Source organism: Micropterus salmoides, unplaced genomic scaffold (assembly GCF_014851395.1).
Source record: "Micropterus salmoides isolate LMB-PRFRI ecotype aquatic unplaced genomic scaffold, ASM1485139v1 Ms_hic_scaffold_11, whole genome shotgun sequence".
NCBI classification, from domain to species: Eukaryota; Metazoa; Chordata; class Actinopteri; order Centrarchiformes; family Centrarchidae; genus Micropterus; species Micropterus salmoides.
In genome coordinates, this window is record NW_024040152.1 from 827072 (window position 1) to 852746 (window position 25675).

At 41.0% G+C, this 25675-nt stretch overlaps 1 protein-coding gene and 1 pseudogene across 2 annotated transcripts; both read left to right on the forward strand.

The window, feature by feature from the left end:
- Nucleotides 1–2793: 2793 nt before the first annotated feature.
- LOC119896898 (zinc finger containing ubiquitin peptidase 1) lies at nt 2794–21937 on the forward strand. Of its 2 annotated transcripts, none has more exons than XM_038710317.1 (11): nt 2794–2927; nt 7844–8411; nt 8487–8582; nt 11606–11716; nt 11876–11985; nt 14667–14835; nt 15134–15322; nt 17534–17699; nt 18951–19111; nt 21298–21518; nt 21777–21937. In XM_038710317.1, exons 2-11 carry the CDS (start codon nt 7853–7855, stop codon nt 21822–21824), a joined length of 1830 nt encoding a protein of 609 aa, XP_038566245.1. In that variant the 5' UTR covers nt 2794–2927; nt 7844–7852; the 3' UTR covers nt 21825–21937. The 2 variants fall into 2 exon arrangements, with proteins under 2 accessions (XP_038566245.1, XP_038566246.1); XM_038710318.1 differs by having other exon boundaries at nt 15230–15322.
- A 2314-nt stretch (nt 21938–24251) lies between these two features.
- Nucleotides 24252–25528, forward strand: LOC119896900 (annotated as a pseudogene).
- The last annotated feature ends 147 nt before the right edge of the window (nt 25529–25675 follow it).

Genomic DNA, 25675 nt, shown 5'->3' on the forward strand with positions numbered 1-25675 from the left:
TATTTATTTATTGAGCATTTATTTATTTATGTATTTATTTCTTAAAGGAGGATCAGTCCTCCATAGAACTACAGGTGGAAAGGGGCATTCTTTTCATCCATGCCACTATGGATGAAAAGAATGCAGCTATCACTGAATCACTGGGTTCAATTAAAAGCCATAGTAGATCATCAGCACAGGACACTTTAAAACCTTGTTGGGAAAAGGAGAGGAGGAAGGCATAAAGCTTTGGGTGGACAGTGACAAAAAAAGCAACAGAACTTAAAGCAGCTAAATTAAACATTAACCCAACAGTAACAGTGCCAGTCTACCAGCTTGGATACTTCCTAAAGCCACAGTAGATTTGACATTATAAGAAAAGAAGAAAAAGCCAGGGAGTTTAATTTGAATTCACATACCATACAGGCATGGGCTATATTAACAGTTAGCCTCCCACAGTTTTGTCCAGATCTACACACAGTGTCATAGAATTTAGTTAATAAAAAAGGAGTAGCTTTTATTGTTCCAGAGTTTCATCTTACAATAGGGAAGAGGATCAATGATGAATTATCAGTTTACACAGGAGAAATGCTCCAAATATTATTAGACATGCAGTGGGTGGAGGAAACCAGACCACTGACAGCGATCATTTGCTCGGACTCACGTTCATCGCTTACCAGTTTACAGAGCAGCCATACATAAAGCAGGGCAGATGTTTAGATAGAAGTACAACAAACATCACACAAAGTTCAAATAATGGGTCTTACAGTCATATTTTTAAGGGCACTTCTTCTTCTTCTTTTTTGTTTTATGGCAGATTGCAACCATGACTTTTAAAGGTGCATTAAAGGAGTATGTAGCATGAACTATGTTATAGGGACTACTTTATATCTTCAAAAATAAATAAATAAAAACAAATAAAACAAATTTGTTTATGATTTAGCCTCATCCTCTCATCCCTATATTCCCTACTATGTAATAGTACATGTTCTGCATCTTCCTTGGACCTACATTCCAAACATTCATCCGATTGACTTTTGCCCATTACAAACAGTGTTTTATTTTACCCTGTGTGATCAAACATTAGCCTGGTTAAAATGCTATCCTCTCTTCTGTTACTTCTATTCACACCCTGAGCAGTAATAGATTTTTGCAAGCTGTAATATTTCCTTCCACTTTTATCCACATCCCACCTGTCCTGCTATTTCTTCATCATTTCTTTTTTGATTATCGCCTTAGCTTCTCCTTTTCCAAGGGGTATATTTATGACATCGTTTGTCCTGGTGGATTTTTTTAGCTATTTTGTCTGCTCCCTCGTTCCCTTTTATACCTACGTGGTCAGGTACCTAGCATCTTTCCGTAGTGTCTGTAATCTAAATAAACTTTGTTGGATTTCTAGCACTAAAAGCTATCAATTCTCTCTATCAGTTTTCATATTTTGAATACTATAAAGGGCTGCTATGGAATCAACACAACACAGCACTCTGTCTGGTTTTACTTCCTCAACCCACTGCAGTTCTACAATAATCGCCATCATTTCTGCTGTGTACACTGACACCTGATCAGGTAATCTTTTCCCAATGCTTACATTCATTGTTGGTATATTCCTATTCCTCCCTTGTCTTTAGATCTGTCTCTATACATATCTAAGTAACTGTAATATTTGCTCCTTATGTACTGCCTTGCCAGATGTCCTTTCCCATCCTCTTCCTATTCGCTAATATATTTAAGTCTATCTCAGTTTTTGGAAATAACCAAATAGGGATATTATTAATAGGTGTAGGGAGGTTAAACCAGGTATTATTTAATCCATATTCCACTGATTTAGTCTTTGTTACCCAGCCAAAGCCATTACCTTTAAAATAACTGTACTCCCAACATTCCTGAATAATACTTTGCATGGTTTTCATAACCATATCCACGTAAGCATGAGTTTATCTCTTCTCAGGTCTGAGGGCACCTCTCCTAACTCAAACTGGATTGCTTTAATTGCTGTTGATCTCATTACACCAGCACAAATCCTCAATGCTTTGTTACTAACTCTATCCAACTTATATTTTTAATAGGTTATTAAAAAGGGTGTAGGATGTCAGTCTTCACAGCAGAGCTGGTGGCACTTCTACGGGCATTAAAGTGGGTTTTAGATAACACACAGGAGCATTCAGTCATTTGTAGTGATTCAGCAGCAACTGTAATTACAATCAAAGATCCTAAAACTAAGTCCAGACCTGATTTACTTGTGGAAATTATGCAGGTATTGTATATAATTCACAAAGCAGGGTATGAGGTGGGGTTTCTAGGGCACATGGGTGTGGAGGGTAATGCGGATGCAGATGAGGTGGCCAAGAAGGCAGTGCAGGAGGAAAGAGTTCAAAATAATTTACAGTACGGGTCAACAGATTACACAGAAAATGTGGCAAAAATCATGGGAACATGAAAAGAAAGATTACTCAGTACAAAGAATAGTATAGAAAGGAAAATGTGCATTTAGATGTAAGAGATGCAGTAGTTTTATCCAGATTGATAGGTAAACATCCTGATGGAAAATGTGAATGTGGAGACAAGGAAACAGTGAAGCATGTATTAGTTTATTGCAGAAAGTACTCTTGTCAAAGGAGGAAATTTTTCAGGGACCTGGGAGGAATTGGAGAATCTATATTTAGCCTAGGTACTCTACTTAATTTGGACAGTCGGAACAAAATGAAGACACTAATGAGTACATACATAAAACAGGATTATACAAAAGGATATAGGAAATAACCACAAACTAAGAATAACGAATAACGAACAGTGGAGGGCAGCAATACGCCATCGACGTGTCTAGTCTGCTGGTAAGAAGCAGAAAAAGAAGAAGCAGTAGCAGAAGAAGAAGGTTTCTAAACTGAAGAAAGGAAAGCAAAATATTTAGCCTACCACCTTCTTTTCAACACTGAGTTCACTGCATTACCGTGAGTACATTTCCAACTTATTTAGACAAAGACAAGGCAGGCTGGCCGTACATGTTTTCATGTAACGCCATATGAATCGTTGTGAAGTTAGTTTAATATTCAACATTCGTCGGTTTTCGTGTCTGTTACCTTCAATAGCTCTGTGTCAAAATCTCCATTTCTCCCAGTTTTGGGATATATTGGAGAGCTAATTCAGGCAGAAGTTTCACAGCTGTGATCACCTCAAAATCACTGAAGATAACGACGCAGTCCAGTGCGCAATGCACTGAATGTCTGTCAAATGCGCCTGTCGCTGCAGGGGGAGTTAGGGACTGGGAATTCTGCAAATTGTAACACCTCCATTTCAATTGTGGTGTCTGAACAATAATGCTGCGATGATGTGTTGAGAAGAAATCCGCTTGACACTGTTCTTGATTATAAAAGTTTATTACATCAAAGAATTCAGCATCAATTACAAGCTCTGCAGCAGCTTGGAGAGTGACCCAGCCCGATAACCACTCTGTCTCTCTGTACATCGAACACAGCTTATATAGGACATGTTTAGGTCTCTGCTAAATACCATATAAGGGCACAGTGCTGTAGAATAAGTGTAACCATCTGTTAGACACCACAGAAGGGTACAGTCCCTTCATACACACTAATCTCTTCATACACACTAATCTCTACTCCCCCTAACACTGCACCCATCAATCATTACTTCCCCTAACACTGGGTCCACTGTGCCTCTCTCCAGCTCTGGGTCAGGGGTCAAGTTCTATAGGAGGGTTCACTCTTTGTACACCCATCAATCATTACTTCCCCATAAGGGTTCACTGTCCCTCTCCCCAGCTGCAGAGCATTATGTTAAACTGTAATGGTCAAATGCACATATGTTATACACCACACAATCTTCAATAACTTTTGTTTTCAACATAAAAATCTCAAACCACTGCTAATATAACTAGTGACCACCCTCAAACATTTCACACCTGTAAGTTTGTAAACAAACATGAAAATAATTCTTATTCTTATCTAAATTCTTAATTATGCACATTACAAGTGAATAATTTCAATAGCTTGCTCATTTGTGAATATATTGGCATAAAATCACCTCATCTGTTCTGCACATTCTCTCACAACTTTCACACCTGTAAGTTTCTAAAAAAAAAGGCCCTTAAAGAATCCAACAATATCAGGGACCCTTGGTGTTTCCTCGCCGTCTGGTACTTCGAAGACCTACCGTTGGCGGGTTTGTACAACCATGGCTCAAACCAGGGTTTTGCCTGCAAGTTTCTCGGGGTCCATCGTGTTTGGCTTGTGGGTGCTGAGCTCTTGTAGTGATCTAGGCCGGTAGCTCTGACTCAGTTCACTGGTTGATATCCTCTCTGTTAAGTGCAATTTATACTTCTGCGTCAAATCGGCGGCGTAGCCTCAGCGTAGCCCCCTACCCTACGCCGTCACCTACTGCGTAGCCTGACGTGCACCTGCTCAAAAATGTAACTACACGTCGAGTCGACGCAGACCGTAAGCTCTGTGATTGGTTGGCTGGGTAGCCTCGCAATGCCTCTGAGCCGACAAGAAGTACCCCGCGCTTTGAAGTAACTTTTACTAGCGGTCAAAACGGTGGCTGTAACACGGTGGATCGATATATTTGACCGTCATAACCCATAACACGAGAAATGACAGAATTTCAAATCAGAATGTGATCCAGACGGTCGATAACATTTGAAAAGGCTACACCAGCCGCACGTTTACAATTTTACCCCCATTTACATTAGCGGAGGGCTAAACCGGAAGTTAGCCTGCTCGACTGGCAAAGTCAGCACGGTGGACGCTGTAGCGCTACTGCCGACTGGCGTTTGGGGGTGTAATTGTAGATTGACGGACACATGGACGCACAATAAATGCATGGCCCTACGCAGGAGTATAAATCAAGCTTTACTGGTGGCGTAACCAACTCGTTGACTAACCTCCAAACTCCATATGTCGTTGAGAGTAGTGGAAGTTAATTCAAACCGAGATAAGGTTTTAAAAGAAACTTGATTGTTTTCTTAATCAAAAGTTTCCTAAAGTGACCGACTTGACCTCTCTTGTTCAACTGCAGTTGAACTGATGACAATTAATGGACTCTTTCAATTTTTTACAGCATGTTTCTGGCCCCACGCATAAAAAAGGCCACACGTTGGACTTGGTTTTTTCTTGTGGCCTACACATTGATAATCTGAGTGTTGAAGATCCTCAAATTAGTGACCATTATTGTCTTTCTTTTAATTTGTCACTTACCTCCATGCCTGCCATCTGTAATGTTTCATTAGTATCATTAGTTAGACAACACTTAGGGATTTCTCTGCCTCTTTTGAACCTCGCTCCTTTATTGAATGTGATGATGTTGATTTATTTGTGCAATGTTTTATTGACCACTGTCTGTCGGTTTTGGATTTGGTAGCAAAAAGATTTCAGGGTCACAGAAGAAGGTAATTTTAGGAGGAAATGTCAGAGGACTGAGTGCCAGTGGAAAGCCACTAAATTAGAGGTACACAGACTCCATTTAAAAGACATGATGCTAGATCTAAATGAATTGATAAAGCAGGCTCACTCATCTTATTTCTCTAATCTTGTCAGGAAATAAGAAAAATCCCAAAATCTTGTTTGACACCATTGAAAAGCTTACTGCACCCCCAGCTCCTCTTGTGCCTGTGTACACACACGCGGACTGTAACAACTTTTTGATGTTTTTCTTGAACAAAGTGCATGACACTAGGGCCAGTGTTAATCCTCCACTCATTCGTGGTTGTTTTATTATCACCGGTGTCGTCTTGGTCGTCCTTCGCTCCTGTCAGCTTACAGGATGTGAAGACCATAACAAGAAATATGAAACGAATATATGGAAAAAATAGTGGCATGCCAGCTTACCTCCTTTATGGAGCAGCACAACTTGTTTGATACTTTTCAATCTGGCTTTCGAAAATCACACTCTACTGAAACAGCTCTTATCAAAGTCTCCAGCGATGTGATGATGGCAGCAGACACTGGCCGCTACACTGTACTTGTACTTCTTGATTTGACTTCGGCTTTTGACACTGTGGATCACGATATATTGATCAGTTGGCTTCATAATGAGATGGGACTATCAGGATCTGTCCTTCAGTGGTTCTCTTCCTATATTCATGACAGAACCTTTAATGTTGCTGTAAATAATGTACAGTCTGATGTGACCAATTTGTCCTGCGGAGTGGCACAAGGTTCAGTTTTGGGCCCTATTTTGTTTTAACTGTACATTTTGCCACTTGGTCAAATTATCGGCTGTTTCAAGGATGTATCGTACCATTTCTACGCTGACGATGTTCAATTGTATTGTTCTTGTAATGATGCTGAGTTTCATCGTTTGCCTCTGTTTCTAGAGTGTGTGTCCTCCATCAAAGACTGGCTAGCCACAAACTATTTGCAGATAAATTCAAACAAGACTGAAACGCTGATTTTTGCCCCAAACCATAAGATCCCGCTGATCAAACAGCACCTTGGCTCTCTGGGCCCTTCTGTCAAATCCAGCCTCAGAAACCTGGGGGTTGTGTTTGACCAGGCCATGTCCCTGGAGACACACTCAAAAAAGCTCGTTCGAAATTGCTTTTATCACCTCAGGAACATCTCTAAAATCCGCTGTCAAAGAAGGATCTGGAAATGATAATTCACGATTTCATATCAACAAGACTTGACTACTGCAATGCTGTTTTTACCTGTCTGAATAAGTCTGCTTTGAACAAATTGCAAATTGTTCAAAATTCTGCTGCTAGACTCTTAACAGGTGCCCCTCGAAGTTCTCATATTACACCAGTCTTATTGGACCTCCATTGGCTCCCTGTAAAATTCAGGATTGATTTTAAGATTTTAGTGCTGACTTTCAGAGCCTTAAATGGTCAGGCCCCACATTACATCCTGGACCTTTTGAAGCCGTATTCCCCTGACTGCACTCTTCGGTCCTCTGGCCAGAACCTACTTGCAGTCCCTAAGACCCGAGGGGACATGTCATTTCAGTCTGTTGCTTCCAGACTGTGGAACGCTCTGCACCTGTCCATGCGTCTGGCAGACACTGTTGTCTCTTTTAAAAAGGATCTGAAAACATGTCTATTTAACAAGGCTTTTGGTTGATGGGTTTTCACTAGTGTCATTTTAATTTCATATATTTATATACATTTCATACTGTTTGTTTTTATTTACTCTTTTGTACAGCACTTTGTGATTTTATCTGAGAAAAGCGCTTTATAAATAAATTTATTTACTTACTTACTTAATTACTTTAAACAAAAAGATAAATTCACCAAAGTTTTGCGAGACCATATGAATATAATTAACGTTATTGTTACACAAAAGAAACTTTGGAAGTCGCGGAGGTTCTCTGGGCCTTTTTGGGAGCAGGATGTGGATGTTGCGAGGGAGCAGAGAAGAGAATGGCTGGAAGCGAGAAGAGACGAGAGAGATCCCATGGCTCGGCTATGTTTTTGTTTGTTACTTTCCTGGGCTTGTCCCACAGTGGGAGTCACCATTTTGTTCCTCAAGGTTTTAACTTTAATCTAAAGTAATGTCTTAAAGTCTATTTGCGCGTGTTTTAATCACATATCTTTCCACAATATCGACACTTTTCTTTAAATGTCATAAACAGTTTTACAGGTAAACTATTGAAGAGGCGAGAGCCACTACCTAACTTAACAAAGATTATTTAACTAAAACAAAGTAAAGAAGACAGCTTTATAGTAAGGGGGAACCTTCTTTGTTCATAAAATTAATTTGAGGCTGTGTCCTTTTCTGTCCTTTTCATTTGGTGTCATCTTTCAGTACATGGAGCTTTTACATCCTTATTGTCTCTGACACAGTTCTGTTCTCTGAGGTCTGATAACAAGCCATTACGCAGGAAAGTGAATGTAACTTGTCTGTTTCTGTAGCCTGCAGCCATGCTGACCTGTGAAATCTGTGGTGAGGAGATAATGTTGGAAGAGGACATGAAGACGCATCTCCTTCTCAGCCACCTGGAAAATAACATGCAATGCCCACTCTGTTCCCTGTCTGGAGTGTCCTACGATGAGCTCTGCTTCCACATCAGTTCTGCACATCCAGAGAAGCAGCACAGAGCACAAGATCCAGCTCACTTGACATCCACTTCAGACTGCTCTGCTGGAACACACGCTGGTGTAAGTGAAAGCGAGACGCCACAAACAGCCTCAAAGTCATCATCTCTATCCCGCTCGGCTGGGGACAGCTGTGATACAGCTAGTGAAGCAGCTGGTGCCTCTAGTGTCACCACAGACTCAGTGCAACCAAAACAGGATAGTACACCAGAAAGTGGAGGTCTAACCCTAACATCTGGGAAGACTGCATCCATCACTTCGACTCTGACAACACGGAGCCCTAAAACAATACAGGGGTCTTTCAGGCATTGTAATGAGGACGATAATGGAATTAAATCTGACCACAGCAAAGCCAAACAGAAGCGTCTGTCTTCACCAAGAAAAGGTGATTTAGCGTTTTCAAACTGTATTATTATTATTAAATTCACCATTGACTTGAATTGTCCTGTTTTAATTACAGAGAAGCTGTTTCCCTGCCCCATGTGTGAACTGGTCTACAGCAACTGTTCCATCCTGCAGGAGCATGTTGAGTTGCATCTGCAGGAACAGCACTCGGGTAACTTTTCTGCCTCTGAGATTTGCATCTTTTGCAGTTGTGTACAGGCCACTGTGTTCAATCACTGGCCACTTCTTGTTATCAGCACAAGGTTAATCTGTAGGATCCAGTCAAATTTCTGATCTGGCACAAACACCTTCTACTAATACTAACCCAACTAACGTTAGAGGAGATCGAAGAGTTAATAGCTTCTTAAAATGAAGACACCACAAGCTACATACTGTATACAAGCTACAAAGTAGATTTATTTATCATTTTAAAAGTTGAAGTTGTAGTTCCTGTATGCTACTCACAAAAGTAAATGTTGTATACAAACATTATATACACTAGATGGATAAATAACAAGTCTCAGAAATAGACTATTTTGCATGGTGCAGTGGACTGGGGATGAATTTAGGAGTCTCAGCCTGAGGGAAAAGCTGCTCTGCAGTCTTGTGGTTCGACGGCAGATGCTTCTCTTTCCAGTTGGCAGCAGGGTGAACAGGCTGTGGCTGGGTGGGTTCAGTCCTTTAGTATCCTTAGCTTTTAATCACCTGCTGCAGAGCCCTCCTGGTCTAAGGATGGGAGAAAAAATTGATTTTTAGATGCATCGTGGACGTGGAAGATTCTGACTCAGTTAACAAATGTCAAAATATCGATTATTTAAATGTTAATTGATACGTAATGCTGACAGAACGCAAAAGGCGGAACTTGCGGAAGTTCAGCACCTGGACCGTCTGTGGCGCGCACATAACCGAGACCAGTGTTCCTTCTGTATTCGGCACACCTCCGCTGCAGATTGAACAACCTCCCTACTTAAATGTCACACAATCACTAATATCAAGGCACAACTAATGATTTTAACTCGCACACTGTGCAAGCATCAATCAAAAAACATCAAGTTGCATCGATAATTGTTTTATAATCGCATCGCAGCCCTCTGAATCGTAATTGAATCGTGAGCTGCCAAGAGATTCCCACCCCTATTCTGGGCCGAGCACATCCCATGCCATTTGGCAGTGTTTCCAGCCAGGATGATTTCTGTTGCTCCTCTGTAAAAGTTCATAAGAACTTGGCACAGGACTTTAGTCTTCTTAAGTTTCCTTAAGAAATACAGCCATTTCTTAGCTTTCTTCACCAGCATGTAACATTTTCAGAACATTTTCATTGACTCACTGATTGAATCATTGATTGATTGACTTGATTATTGACTTAATTAACGGTGTTGAGAGTAGCAAATAATTATTATACGCAATGACCCTGCTCGCATTCCTACGGAAGAGGATTAGGGCCTAGTTCTCTTCCGTACATTCAGATACAGATACAGATCGTAAGCGTTGCATTGTTCATGGTGATGTTTACAGCTGGAGACCATGTAGCTGCTAAGTGCATTCGTTCAGAGAACACTGGACAATTTCATACTCTTTAAATCGCTCACAGTTTTTGAGTTAAGTGAAATTTTATAAACTTTGTGAAACACTGTCTACGACAAATGTGTTATTCAGCAAATTCAGCATTCCTTTCTTTGTATAAATGTGCCTTATGCTCCTCTTTGGTCAGTGACAGGACTGATTTCAGTGTAACATTCTGTTGCTACAGCAGAAACATTCATTAGGGCCTGACCACGAACCGTGCCTGAAGGGATTTTATTGTCTTTTTCTTTTTTTTGCAAAGTAACCTCAGTTTTGGGGGCCTAAACATACTCGAAAACTCACCAAACTTTGCACATAATTCAGGCGCAGTGAAAAATTTCGTATTTTATAGGTTTTGCACATGGGCGTGGCAAAATGACTCGCTAGCGCCACCTACAGTGCAGCCCCTGGACTAAGTTTCACCTATGTGGACGAAATTTCTGGTACGTGTATCATATGTTCAGACGTACAAAAAAGCCTCTTGGATAAATGCCCGACACCTAACAGGAAGTCAGCTATTTTGGATTTAATGGTCATTTTTGGCGATTTACACACTTTGTACTTTCACGAACTCCTCCTACAGAATTAGTTCGATTTAGTTCAAAATTCTGACATTTTGAAATGTGTATTTCTCAACTCGAACAAAGTTAAACGAGAAACAATATTTATTATTATCTTTGGTAAAACAGATGTAAAACAGAACGAGGCATATTGCTCTCAGGAGGAGGCCGCTAGAAGGAGCATATATTGGCACACTGGCATAACATCAAATAAAGAGTATAATGTTCAGTCAATAGTATACTGTTAGAATAACGTTAATATATTATTGACTATATTGTTTATAATTTCATATAATAGTATACTATTACGACTTGTTGAATATTAAAACCAGTTGTAGCGGTTTCTGTGAGTTTTTTTTTTTTTATTAATTAAATCCTTGTGCAAGAAACAGCTCTACATTGGTTTCTAATTTTTTAAGAACTAACTTGTCAATAATTATATTGTTCAACATTGTAAAGTTGAAAAATATGATTACGTCAAACTTTATCTGATGTCCCTCCCGCCCCATCCAGGCTGTGATAGGTCAGTTGACGAAAAGTGAAGTCGGCTTTATGGAAAGTTGAACATGTTGAACCACAAAAGGCACTGATTCACTGATAAGGTTAAATGGCTAGTTAGCCAAATCCAAACCTTCCTTATGTTCTCCCAGTTTTCTTCTGTCTTACCGCTACAGCTGCCGACAACACGTCTCTGTCACAGAGCGACTGGCCCACTGCCATTTCTCTCTGCGCTCCGGTGGCCAGTCCAATGTTTTGATCGATTCTGGTTAGCACACATCTGTTTTTAGGGGCATGTGCAAGAGCCTGGTGTGGGCGGGGATAGTGAGCAGACTGCAGTGCACACAGAGCGTCACACACACAGCATTTCTGTAATCGCAGAGGATGACATCGCGATGGACATTAGATTAATTGTGCAGCCTTAGGACTGTACATAAAACAGGTGTTTTAGTAACTCTTTCATTCAGGCTTCCGGGACGCTTCACAATGGCTCAGTAACTGTACACAGTCACACCTCATATGAAATAAGTTTGCAGTAACTGGTTTTACATGGAGTTTCCAATCTGTTTTGCAGGAGAGAAGAGATTTGAGTGCCCTATGTGCTCTGTGGTCTGCAATGACAGCTTTTCTCTGCAGGAACATGTGGAATTGCATTTAGATCGCAGAGCAGCTGTGAACTCTGCAGGTGGGCATACATTCTAACCTCCCTGCTACATAACTCACTCAGTTCCCTCTACTGCATTTTAAAAGGTGTTTTTTCCCCTTCTGTCTTATGTATGTGTTTGATTTGGTGCACACTCAACCTATATCTTTCTAAGCCTTTGCTTTACGTGTGTTGCTGCAGGGAGCTCGTGCTCAGACCTGGAGCTAGCCAGACAGCTTCAGCAGGAGGAGGAGCAGAGGGGTAGGCAGGAAGGGGCCCGGCAGGAGAGAGAGGAATTCAAGAAGCTGCAGGTCTGGTTTCTACACTGCAGAACACCTACTGTGCAGATCATACGTGTTTAGATAGTGATACATTTATGTTGGATTTCAAATGAATTGATTGACTGTTCCTTACTATGGGTGAACAGTGTAACATTGTAGCGTTATCCCTGTTTAAACATTTGAGGTACTGTGTATATGGTCTACAATCCTTCATTTACTGTTTACAGTGTGCTGTGAATACCCTTAAAGCTGAAAATGTATCCTCATAGTCAGTGTTTTTTTCAGTGTGCTGGAGTAAAGATTCACAGTTTTGTTTTATTTGAAATGAAATCAATTATTTCTATTGTGGACGTTGGAGTAGTTAGACGTCGTAGAGGTGTGTGTGCATGTGCGCATACTTGCATGTGAAAGTGGAGTACAGCATTAGCGGCTTATAAAGCACATATATTCACACTATGCCTTAAAATGCAGTAGCACACGTTTGAGTATTGCTGGAGATTAAAAGGTCAGGACTGGGCTCGGTGAAAAGACTGAACTTCTTTACCAACACTTAACCATCAGTAAAAATAGACAGCTATTGGAGTCCCAGAGATTCACTAAAACTGAGACCTTCCAGAGTGTGTTTTTAAAAAACGTACACACACTGAGGCTGGTTACATTTGTTTAAGCATGCAACTTAACACCAGATGGGAACACAGAGTATACATACAAAAGTGAGTACACCCCTCACAGTTTTGTAAATGTTTGAAATTATCTTTTCATGTGACAACACTGAAGAAATGACACTTTGCTACAATATAAAGTAGTGAGTGTACAGCTTGTATAACACATCACACAGCTGTTAATGTATAAACTGCTGGCAACAACAGTGAGGACACCCCTAAGTGAAAATGTCCAAATCGGGCCAAAGTGTCTATATTTTGTGTGGCCACCATTATTTGCTCACTGGAGTCCTCTTCCACTCCTCCATGACGACATCACGGAGCTGGTGGATGTTAGAGACTTTGCGCTCCTCCACCTTCCGTTTGAGGACGCCCCACAGATGCTCAGTAGGGTTCAGGTCTGGAAACATGCTCGACCTCACCCTCGACCTTTACCCTCAGCTTCTTTAGCGAGGCAGGGGTCGTCTTGGAGGTGGGTTTGGGTTCGTTATCATGTTGGAATACTGCCTTGCGGCCCAGTCTCCGCAGGGAGGGGATCATGCTCTGCTTCAGTATGTCACAGTACATGTTGGCAGTCATGGTTCCCTTGATGACCTGTAGCTCCCCAGTGCCGGCAGCACCGTGCAGCCCCAGACCAGGACACTCCAACCACCATGCTTGACTCTAGGCAAGACACACTTGTCTTTGTGCTCCTCACCTGGTTGCCGCCACACACGCTTGACACCATCTGAACCAAATAAGTTTATCTTGGTCTCAGCAGACCACAGGACATGGTTCCAGTAATCCATGTCCTTAGTCTGCTTGTCTTCAGAAAACTGTTTGCGGGCTTTATTGTGCATGAACTTTAGAAATGGCTTCCTTCTGGGACGACAGCCATGCAGACCAGTTTGATGTAGTGTGCGGCGTATGGTCTGAGCCCTGACAGGCTGACCCCCCACCCCTTCAACCTCTGCAGCAATGCTGGCAGCACTCATGCAAATGTAAATGCTCCGTATTTGTATAGCGCCTTTCTAGTCTTTTCGACCACTCAAAGCGCTTTTACACTACATCTGCATTCACCAGTCATACACATTCATACACTGAGCCTAAGTGCTCAAACATAGACTAACATTCACACACTGGTGGAACAGCCACCAGGGGCAATTTGGGTTCAGTATCTTTCCCAAGGACACTTCAACATAGGGCTGGGCAATAAAACAATAATGATAATTATCACAATATAATTTTCCTCAGTAACAATATAATGTTCAAATGTATCGTCAATAAATATTTGGTTTAATTCATTTGAATCACGGACAAATTAGCATTTAATTTTTCTATTAAAAAATATTTATTTTGTTGAGAAAAAGAGGCCTGAAAAAAGATTAACTAATCATATTTGTTGAAAAAGATTTTATCATAATAGTTTTGAATGTTCCACCTCAGATTTGTGAAGTGATTCACTGTTTGGCATCAAGTGTTTGTCACATTCTGACCATAAAGAAAAATTTAACCACATAGTTAACCATCTGGTTTCTTCAATTTTCACTCTGGAGCAAAATCTGCCTTTAAACTTGAAAGAAATAAAGAATTTGACATTTATCGTGATAATTATCGATATCGAATGATATGAAATGTTTTTATTGTGATAACATTTTTGGCCATATCGCCAAGCCCTACTTCAACATGCAGCCTGAAGGAGCTGGGGATTTAACCGCCGACCTTCCTATTAACGGGCAACCTGCTCTGCCCCCTGAGTGCCCCATTCTCACCTGAGACCTTGTAACACTAATGAGACACATGACACCTGGAAGGGAAAATGGCTAATTGGGCCCAATTTGGACATTTTCACCTGGGGGGTGACCTCACTGTTGTTGCCAGCGGTTTAGACATTAATGGCTATTCACTTTTGTGAGATACTGTATATTGAGTACATACAAACATTTGTAAGTGTTTTTAACACAGACTACACACAGAGTATATCTAATGAATACTCACTACACCAGTATCTTGCGATTTCACAAGACTCTAGTCTATCAACATGACCTGTGTGGAATGTTGTCTGTGCAGAGGCATTTTGGACTAGATGGCAGAGGAGGCTACTGCAGACAGGTGGAAAGGACCATGGAGAGAGAAGTGGCCAGGGGTCTTATGTCCCCCACAGAGTTTCACTGTAAAAGGGCTGAAATGATGGAGTCTCTGGCCTTAGGGGTTGATGATGGCAGAACCAGAACTCAAGGTATGTTTTAGCAGGTCCTGCAGCCACAATTCTACGCAAGCAAATTTTAATTACAATTTCAATTTTGTCTTCCAAAAATTCTAAAAAAATAAGTTAATGAGATAAAACAAATATTGTGCTGCATGCTGTTTCACAATGACACTCGTTTTGTCATGTGTTATAAATCCAGCGCACCCTTTTCTGCAAAGCGCCCCCCGTCCCTCCCTAAAGGCCCAAATGAGCACTGTTGAACTGCTGCTGGAATGCACTTGTTGAATGTAACTTATTTCACATGCACTCCTTTCACTTCTCTGTCTAGGTGTGGTCAGAGCCTTATATGAATACTACCAGACTGAATGCAAAGACTGTGTCCATGTGTGGCTGAGTGCTGACACCGACCACTTCTGCTCCTCAGCAGGGGACAAAGGCTGGGGCTGTGGATACAGAAACTTCCAGATGCTCCTCTCCTCTCTACACAGAATAGACACATATGCTCTCATCCTACAAGGTGCACAATAACACAGAGATCATAAAACAGGGAGGCTTTATGTATAGAAATATACTTAAATATAGTAGAAATGAACGGCTCTCTGTAACATAAGCTTCACAGTAAACTAGCCATTTGCTAGTTCTCTGTGCAGTTGAGGTAAATATATGAGATATCTGATCTTTATTGAAGTTTTGCCACAATATTTTTATAGTTGCAAGGAACAGTATAGTTGGGAAGCAGGAGGAGCTGCTTTTTCCATCAATTTGCCGAATGGCTCTAAATATCATGTTACCCATGAGCCTTTCTCACTGTTGCTATGGAGAAGAAAGCAGTCAGAGGTGTAAATCAGAGCTGTAGCAAATTCAAAACACTTTGTTGTTGCAGTTGGGAACCAAACACTTTGTCGTATTGCAGAATTCATAAAAAAAAAAAAAAAAATCAGAATCCAAAAGTGTATAATTTCAGATTGTATCAGTTTTGAAAGTAGAATGTTTTACTTTTATTTTTAAGTTCATAAAAAGCAGAGCAGTATCAATTTTCTGTTACATTGTATGTGATTCACTGCTGAATTATTTTATAAAAAAAGGATGATGATGATTTAAACACTCTTTTTATTTTACCCTTGGTAAGTGGCCATGGTCGAGGAAAAAAACACAGCTCACAGCCTTAACTGAGGTTCTGGAGCTATAGACTATCAGACTTGAGTGACACGCGTCGGGCCTGCCATCAGGAGATGCAGCTATGAATTATCACATGTTTTGGACTCCGAGTTAAACATCACTTCCTGTGTCTCCTATGTGACATTAGATCAAGTGATGATTGTAATACAGAGCTTACTTCCTGTTGCCAGTAGGTGGCACTATGACTTTGAGTGAATTTTGGTATGTAGGTGTGTTCAGGGTGGGACTGTTATCAATCATGTAAAACTTGGTACAGATGTGAGGATTGTACACTGAAGGCACAATGTCTGTTTAAGTGCAGAGCCTGTAAAACGGCAAAAATTACCGTTACATCAAAAATGATTTATGTGCGAAGTTTTGTGAGTTCTTTAGGAAGAATTAAAAAAAAAAAAGATTTCCTTCAGTTCCAGTAGGGTCCTCGCAAGTTTCGGATTGGGCCCTCAAAATTATCTGCACACTCAAACCTGTACAAAAATCTTACAAAAATCAGGTATCAAGTGAATACAGCATAAGAACGAAACGAACATCATTGGATTAGCCTTGATGCAGAACACTTGTCTATCAGTTGTGTGGTTAAAGCTCTGGTTATGATGGACTACAAGTTAAAGACACAATGTCTATAGAGACAGTCGAAACACTAAGCACATCAAATATGCAAAATTCACAATATACACAACAAGAGAATATGCAAATATAGAGGTAAATACTGTTTAAGCACAGGCTCCAGCCAGCATAAACATAGAGCGTATAGAATCTAATACTCACTGAGCAGCTCTCATATACAGAATAATGAACTCTGCTATATGAAGCTATGATGACAGTGTATCAGTTCTTCGGTAGTTTTCCTCCTGTAGGATTGTTGAGAGTTGTAGAGTGGATTTCTGTCCTAAAACAGACAGATCACATGATACACTGAGAAGAAATTCAATTCAATTTTATTTATATAGCGCCAAATCACAACAACAGTTATCTCACAGCGCTTTTCATAAAAGAGCAGGTCTAGACCGTACTCTATGATGCTATTTACAGAAGCCCAACAGTTCCCACCAAGAGCAGCACTAGGCGACAGAGGCAAGGAAAAACTTCCTTTAAGAGGCAGAAACCTCGAGCAGAACCATGGCTCAGGGTGGGCGGCCATCTGCCTCGACCGGTTGGGGTGAAGGAGAGAGAGGGAGAGAGAGAGAGCGAGACAGAGAAAGAGAGGAACAGAGAGAAAGAGAGAGGGATGGAAGGAGAGAGAGGGGAGGGAGGCAGCCTACACAATATACACACACACAGGTACAGACAGTAAAGGTAATGTTGCTATAGACTAAATGAAAAATGGTACAGATATTTATAGTAGTGTTAATGATAACAGTCGTAATGTTAATGATTATAATAACAATAATAATAATATAAATAAATATAAAATAATAAGAAGGTGAGCCAAGACGACAGATGACAAATGTCATCTAACAACTGTCATAAAGTTTTGTGTTTTTGTTTCCTCCAGGTCTACACCTGTACACATTTCAGTTCCTTCCATTTACTTAATGCTTTCCTTCTCCAGACAAAGCAGTGCCTAGTATCCCTCAGGTGCAGATTATGATTGAGGCAGCTTGGAAAGAAGGACTGGATCCACAAGGTGCCTCCCACTTCAATCAGCGGCTGCAGGGAACGCGAGCCTGGATTGGAGCCACAGAGATCTTCACCCTCCTCATCTCTATGGGAATCAGGCGAGCTCTAAACTCTTAGTGTGCTAAAGCACATAACCTTAGGCTGCAGAATGCTACATTTACAACTGTTGAATTGTTCACAGCAAAACATCAGAAATCAATGCCATGCCAATATATCATCATGAAGGTCTTCAGCTTTTTCTGAGACAGTTTTGAGATGAATCAGATCAATATCAGTACATCAATGTCTAAAACATGTCATTTCCTGTTGCCAGAAGGTGGCCCAATGACTAAATATTTGCCTGTAAACGTCTTTAGGATGAGACTTTTATCAAACGTGAAATATGGGACAGATTTGACCATGTCCAGTCCATTTAGATTATACTTCTGTTTTCATGGTGAAACATAAAAATTCAACGCCACGCCTTGGACACACCGATTGATTAATCAAAAAAAGCTTTGTAATTTAACGTCACAAGGCTTTGTAGATGGCACTGCCCACATTTGGAGTCAATCAGAACTAAACTCTAGGAGGAGTTTGTTAAAGTATGAAGCTTGTAAAAAATCAAAAATTTAATTCAATCCAAAATGGCTGATTTCCTGTGGGTTTGGGGTATGGGTTGTGCTACTCACAGTGGTCGCTGTTCGGGCCCTAATAATTGTTAGTCGTTAGTTATTTAATAATTGTATGTCATTTTGTTCACACTGTAAAAACTAAATTGTCACACAAATGATCTGTGGCCATTTAGCGGGTAAGCCAGGTGGATTTTTACATAAAACAATCTTTCCTTAGCCATTTGGGAGTAAGCAAACTTGAAAAGGAGGCAGTATCACTTTAGATTAACAAGATTATATACCATAAACAGATATTTCTACTACAATGTGCCTGCTAAGCAAGTTTGGGCTTGGCCAGTACCTGGATGGGAGACCTCCTGTGAACACTAAGTTGCTGCTGGAAGAGGTGTTGGTGGGCCAGTAGGAGGCGGTCTTCCCTCCGGTCATAACAATAAGATCCCAACACCCCAGTGCAGTGATGGGGACACTGTGCTGTAGGAGATGCCGTCCTTCGGATGAAACGTTAAACGGAGGTCCTGACTCACTGTGGTCATCAAAGATCATGGCAAAATTCTCAACCTGGCTTTCACCATCTGGCCATCTAATCATCATCATCTAACGGAATTTTCAAGCAGTTACAAACTGTCCGTAAAAAAAAAAATCCAGAGCTTTTTGTGTCTAATTTTCTTAGTTTTGACCTTAGTTTTAGTTTTTTGTTGTGACTTGTGTTGAGTCTTGTGCTGTATGTATTTCCAGTGCCCGCATCATCGACTTCCACCAGCCGACGGGCCCAGGTGGCACCCACCCGTGCCTGTTTGACTGGGTGAAGCAGTACTTCTGTCAGTCCAGCAGGAGCAGCAGACTGCCCCCCAGACTCATCCACACCTCCCTGCCCCCTCTTTACCTGCAGCACCAAGGTACACAGTAACAGCACCTGCCATATTGCTTCATCACACAGTAGCTGAACAGGATGGATTCATGTACGTGTTTCTGAATGGTTGACACATCTTGAAAGGACCGTTGTTTTACAACCATGGTCCAGTGTGTTAGTGCCCCTGGTGGGACACTAAATAATACAGTCTGTATTTTGGAAGTTCGTGGCTGAGGTCTGCTCTGTTAAAGTCCCCGAGAACAATGATCAGGGAGTCTGGATGTTTTTACTCCATGTTACTGTTCTGGTTGGCCAGGTGCAGTAACGCCTCACTAACACAGGCCTGAGATGGGAAATAAAGGAGAAAAACTCAGAGTGAATAAAGTGGTTTACGGTTAATGAATAAAGTGAGAACTACATGATTTGATCCCAGAGAGCTCCATTACACAGTCCACTTGGACGAGATTAAATCCTTGCAGATAAAGTGAGCTGTCCAGGATGTCCTCGCTGGCCCAGGTTTCAGTGAAGCACAAGACGGCAGATCTGTAAAAGTCTGTATTTGTTCTGTTGAGGAGCAGCAGTTCATCCATCTTGTTGGCCAGAGAGAGACATTTCAGAGTGTGTTGACGGGAGCGCAGTAAGAAAACCCCGCAGTCTCAGTTTTATGAGCATGCAGGCTCGCTTCCCTCAATGTCTCCGGCAAATGGAGAGCTGCTGCTGTTCCGGCTAACAACTCCTCAGGTTTACTGAAAATCGATGTTATAATTTAAGCTGTGGGGAGTCAAATATATATATTTTTTTTATTATTTTAAACCTGTCCTGCCCAGCAGCCTGGTATAGAGTATGATGACCTGGATACCATATTGTGCCAGACAGATTTTACTTTAACAAGAGAGTATTAAAATACTCCTTTGTCTGTTTTATTATTTATTTAATTATGTATTGATTTGTCACCGGGCCGGACAGGGGGGCAGACACGGGGATGGGGGGGCACAAACAGACAGCACAGAGAAAGGACAAGACCTGTAAGAGAAGGGGGAAAGGGGGATAGAAGGTGGGGACAACAGGGAAAAGCTGTGGGAAACACCAATTGCAGAAAGCAACGAAACCTGCAATAGAACAGAGAGGGGGGAGAAGGAGAAAAACACAACAAACACACACAAACAAAAACAAACAATAAAATATAACAATAATAATAGTAAAAGACAACCAGCCGAACAGCAGCAATAAACAGCTGACATAGTAAGACAACTAAGAGAAAAAAAAAAAAGAAACAGTCACGCACAAGAGAGTCCAATATTTAAGAGTTCTTCTCTGGTATATGTGACTGAGAGACATGGCAGAAAACAGAACAAAAACACAAAAAGTACTAGGGAACAGAGTACAGAGGCGGTTATCTGCCTATTGTTATGCACCAACATACCAAAGCAAATTCCTTGTATGTGTTGTAAAACTTGGCAATAAAGCTTATTTTAATTCTGATTGTGACATCTGTGTGTAGTGGAAACATTTTCTCTTCTCCGAGACGAGTTGAGGAACAAATTATTTAATCAGGCTGTTAGTTTCATGCTGATAATCAACTTTATGAGGTTAGGATGAGGGTTACTAGAGTGAAAATAATACAGTGACTCATGTCTCAAAAGTAGTATTGGTATTTGCTGTTACACCATGTGTAAAATGTACTGAATAAATATCTACAAACGTAAATATATATCAGTGCTAAAATCTTTAAATTAATGGTCTGTATTTGTACAGTGCCTTTCTAGTATTTCTGACCACTCAAAGCACTTTACACTACATCACATTCACCCGCTGATGAGCAGAGGCTAAGGAAATTAACTTATTCACACACCGATGGATATGCCACCGGGAGCTATTTGGGGTTTAGTGTCTTGCCCAAAGACACCTCTACTTGCAGACCAGGGGATCGAACCACCGACCTTCTGGCTAGTGGACGGCCGCCAAAATGTTGAGTGGTTTATTAAATGCACCACAAAAAAGCTGAAACTGAAGATAAATGATAGGTAGGTAGGTGGATTTATTTTGTCACAACATAATAAACGTAATAACCCAGGCGTCATGTTATCCCCTCCTTTCAACTATATCACCCTGTCTCTGTGACGGCCAGTGTTTCAACCCACCTTCGGGTGTGACCTTCTAAACACTATGGCCTTCTTTTTGAGCAGTATTGTCCACCTGGTCCCCCTCTCTTCACCCTGTGTCCTCCGGCAGGTCACAGCCGCTCTATAGTGGGCTTGGAGCAAAAGAAGAACGGGAGTCTGTGCCTCCTGCTTCTGGATCCTGGCTCCTCAGTTTTCGACACCAGGATGCTGTCGAGCAAGGGCACCGTTTCCACAGCCATCCGCCACATCAGAAAGTTCCCTGGTAGCCTGAAGCACAAACAGTACCAGCTTGTGGCAGTGCAAGGCGTGTTGTCTGCTGAGGAGAAACAGGTGAGCCATGGGACAGAAGTTTGTGTACGTGGCTGACTGGCTGAAAGCCGGGCTGAGGTTTAGAATGAAATGTGATTTTACTTTTGTTGACTGAACAAGATTCAGTTCAGGCCTGTGAGGTACTCCAGCTTAAGATCATTTTGACTCCTGCAGTGTTCTTCCTTCAATGTGACGTCATCATGAGTCATTAACCAAACTAAGACCTGTTAAATAAATTGCTCTATATCTGTATCTGAGCATTCTTTATTTGTTTTACAGATTAGCATCTTGAACTCCAGGACATTAAGCGCTGAAAGGATCCCATGAACAGACTTCATCGCTTCTTGTTTTTTTATTGTGAACACATGTCTGATTTCAGACTTCAGGAACTATTTAATATTGTCATTTGCTAATAAATTGTATATATTTTTTTAAATACACTGTTTTCCATGCTGTTATTTACTTATGTGTGAGAGAGGAAATGAAGCAGAATGAACCTGACTGTCCTCACGGAACCCAGCCCAACAAGAAACATGCAAAACCCATATCAAGGTTAATTTATCCCTCATTTTACACACTCTGCTGCACAATGAAATGTTAGTTGTAGCCTCTTCATGCTTCACACACACAGAATAAATATATATACACACATATACATACAGGTGCTGGTCATATAATTAGAATATCATCAAAAAGTTGATTTATTTCAGTAATTCCATTCAAAAAGTGAAACTTGGATATTATATTCATTTATTACACACAGACTGATATCATTCAAATATTTATTTCATTTAATTGTGATGATTAAAACTGACAACTAATGAAAATCCCAAATTCAGTATCTCCGAAAATTAGAATATTACTTAAGACCAATACATAAAAAGGATTTTTATAAATGTTGCCAACTGAAAAGTATGAACGTGAAAAGTATGAGCATGTACAGCACTCAATACTTAGTTGGGGCCCCTTTTGCCTGAATTACTGCAGCAATGCAGCGTGGCATGGAGTCAATCAGTCTGTGGCACTGCTCAGGTGTTATGAGAGCCCAGGTTGCTCTGATAGTGGCCTTCAGCTTTTTTGCATTGTTGGGTCTGGCGTATCACATCTTCCTCTTCACAATACCCCATAGATTTTCTATAGGGTTAAGGTCAGGCCAGTTTGCTGGCCAATTAAGAACAGGGATACCATGGTCCTTAAACCAGGTGCTGGTAGCTTTGGCACTGCAGGTGCCAAGTCCTGTTGGAAAATGAAATCTGCATCTCCAGAAAGTTGGTCAGCAGCAGGAAGCGTGAAGTGCTCTAAAACTTCCTGGTAGACGGCTGCGTTGACCTTGGACCTCAGAAAACACAGTGGAACAACACCAGCAGATGACATGGCACCCCAAACCATCACTGACTGTGGAAACTTTACACTGGACTTCAAGCAACGTGGATCCTGTGCCTCTCCTCTCTTCCTCCAGACTCTGGGACCTTGATTTCCAAAGGAAATGCAAAATTTACTATCAGAGAACATAACTTTGGACCACTCAGCAGCAGTCCAGTCCTTTTTGTCTTTAGCCCAGGCGAGACGCTTCTGACACAGTGTCTTGTTCAAGAGTGCCTCGACACAAGGAATGCGACAGCTGAAACCCATGTCTTGCATACGTCTGTGCGAGGTGGTTTCTGAACTGACTCCAGCTGCAGTCCACTCTTTGTGAATCTCCCCCAAATTTTTGAATGGGTTTTGTTTCACAATCCTCTCCAGGGTGCGGTTATTCCTATTGCTTGGACACTATTTTCTACCACATCTTTTCCTTCACTTCGCCTCTTGGACACAGAGCTCTGTGAACAGCCAGCCTCTTTAGCAATGACCTTTTGTGTCTTACCCTCCTTGTGCAAGGTGTCAATGGTCGTCTTTTGGACAGCTGTCAAGTCAGCAGTCTTCCCAATGATTGTGTAGCCTACAGAACTAGACTGAGAGACCATTTAAAGGCCTTTGCAGGTGTTTTGAGTTAATTAGCTGATTAGAGTGTGGCACCAGGTGTCTTCAATATTGAACCTTTTCACAATATTCTAATTTTCTGAGATTCTGATTTTGGGGTTTTCATTAGTTGTCAGGTATAATCATCAAAATTAAAAGGAATGAACACTTGAAATATATCAGTCTGTGTGGAATGAATGTATACATTATACAAGTTTCACTTTTTGAATGGAATTACTGAAATAAATCAACTTTTTGATGATATTCTAATTATATGACCAGCACTTGTATATATGAAATTATGTGGTATGTGATAGGAGGAGAGAGGAGAGGGACGAGAAAGCACAAGACTACTGGAAAGGGGAGACGTTGAGTTAGTAACATGCATCAGTGGGATGAGGTTGCATACAGAGGGAGAGAAAGAAGAGGAGAGAGGAGCTCAGTGCATCATGGGAAATCCCCCGGCGGTTCAGGACTCACCTGAGCCAGCCCTAACTATAAGCTTTATGAAAGAGGAAAGTCTTAAGCCTACTCTTAAATGTGGAGATGGTGTCTGCCTCCTGAACCCAAACTGGAACACTGGAATGTTCTCCCTACTATGGCAGCTCAACTGGAGCAGGTACAGTAAGTGCTGCTTATGCAACATCAGAACCTTGGAAATAAAGTTGGTTGATATGAATGATTTCCTGTTGGCTGGAGAGAAGGGATCATGTCAAACGCTGGACGTTGTTTCTTGAGCGTTGGACAGAAGAGATCAGAGCAAGTATGCAACATGTGGGTTAAGAAAATGCAGCTGTCCTTTTATTTTGCTTTGTCATGGATTTAAATTATGCCAAGACTCATAACAATGAACTGGTGCCACTCAAAGGCTTCAAACTGATCCACGGGACTCATGACCAAGATGATGTGGACCAGATTTACAACCTGGAGATTAGAGACTCTAATGTGTTTGTCATCACATATCCAAAATCAGGAGAGAGGAAGGTAAAGACAAAAGTCTTGTGAATAAGGCTGATCGATATGGCCAATATTTCTAACACAATAAAAAATGTAATATCATTCCTTATTGATAATTATCACTAAAAATGTAAAATCATTATTTCTCTCAAGTTTAAATGCAGATTTTTGCTCCTGTGTGAAAGTTGAAGAAACCAGGTTTTAATCAGAGCCTGTCAAACATTGGATCACTTCACAAATCTGAGGTAGAACATTCAGAACAATTTTGATAAAATCTTTTTTCCACAAATATACACGAGTAAAATTAAGAAGTCTTTTTTTCCTCAACAAAATAAATATCTTAATAGAAAAATTAAGTGCTAATTCATTTGATTCAAGTTAATTAAATCAAACATTTAATGAACACTTGCTGTATTGTTATTGAGGAACATGAGATCATACTAATTATCCTTTATGTTTTATTGCCCAGCCCTAGTTGTACACACAGTGGAAGCACAAGGCGCCAGGACAGGCTCCCTCATCACTTACACTGTTCTCAAGGTCAGCAGTGCTTTTGTTTGTTGCAAGTTGATTTCAGCAGTTTAGGGTATCAAATGATGTGTATTGTGAAAACTCTCCGAACAAAGGTCCACAGAGAGAAGAGGAGAGGTGTACTCATACACAAGGTTGATCTAATTGCTGCCATTGTACACAAAGCCTGGGAGGTGGAAATATGCCTGCTCTGTTTGACAGGGCCATCTGGATGCAGCAGATCCTGCTGCTCCTTGAATCACAGGGAGCTGTGACAGCCATCAATCAACCACTCCAATGCTGATCACATCCCCTGGATTGAGGTGAATGGCAACAGACAGCCGTTCATCACAGCCCCATCACCCAGGCTGAGGGTCACACATCTGCAGTACCATTTCATGCCTCCTGCTCTGAGACAGAAGAAGGGCAAGGTCAGCTCTCTGACTGGGTGCTCTTGCGTTGAAAGATCTGTCCAACATCCCCCTCTTTAGCATTTGTAAGCAGCGACAGACATGTTTAAGTGCTTATTAATATCCAGTATTTTTAATTATCCAATGAAGACATTTTATCATTTTGTAACTGTGTTTTACTATATTGTCATTCATTGTCTGTTTGTACAGCAGCTCCCACTCACGGCTGTCCGCCGTTACAGTTAGAAGTGTTGATTCATGTTTTTGTTAATAACTATATCTGCACTTACTACATCACAGTTTACAAAAGCAGCAGCTCCCCCATCATGTTAGGCCACATGA

What these genes read in the sequence shown, in the direction of transcription:
- LOC119896898 (XM_038710317.1), top strand. Translation starts at nt 7,853, where the DNA reads ATGCTGACCTGTGAAATCTGTGGTGAGGAGATAATGTTGGAAGAGGAC. An exon ending in TCTGCAGGAACAGCACTCGG is followed by an intron (nt 8,583 to 11,605) that starts GTAACTTTTCTG and finishes TCTGTTTTGCAG; the next exon opens with GAGAGAAGAGATTTGAGTGC. An exon ending in AGCAGCTGTGAACTCTGCAG is followed by an intron (nt 11,717 to 11,875) that starts GTGGGCATACAT and finishes GTGTTGCTGCAG; the next exon opens with GGAGCTCGTGCTCAGACCTG.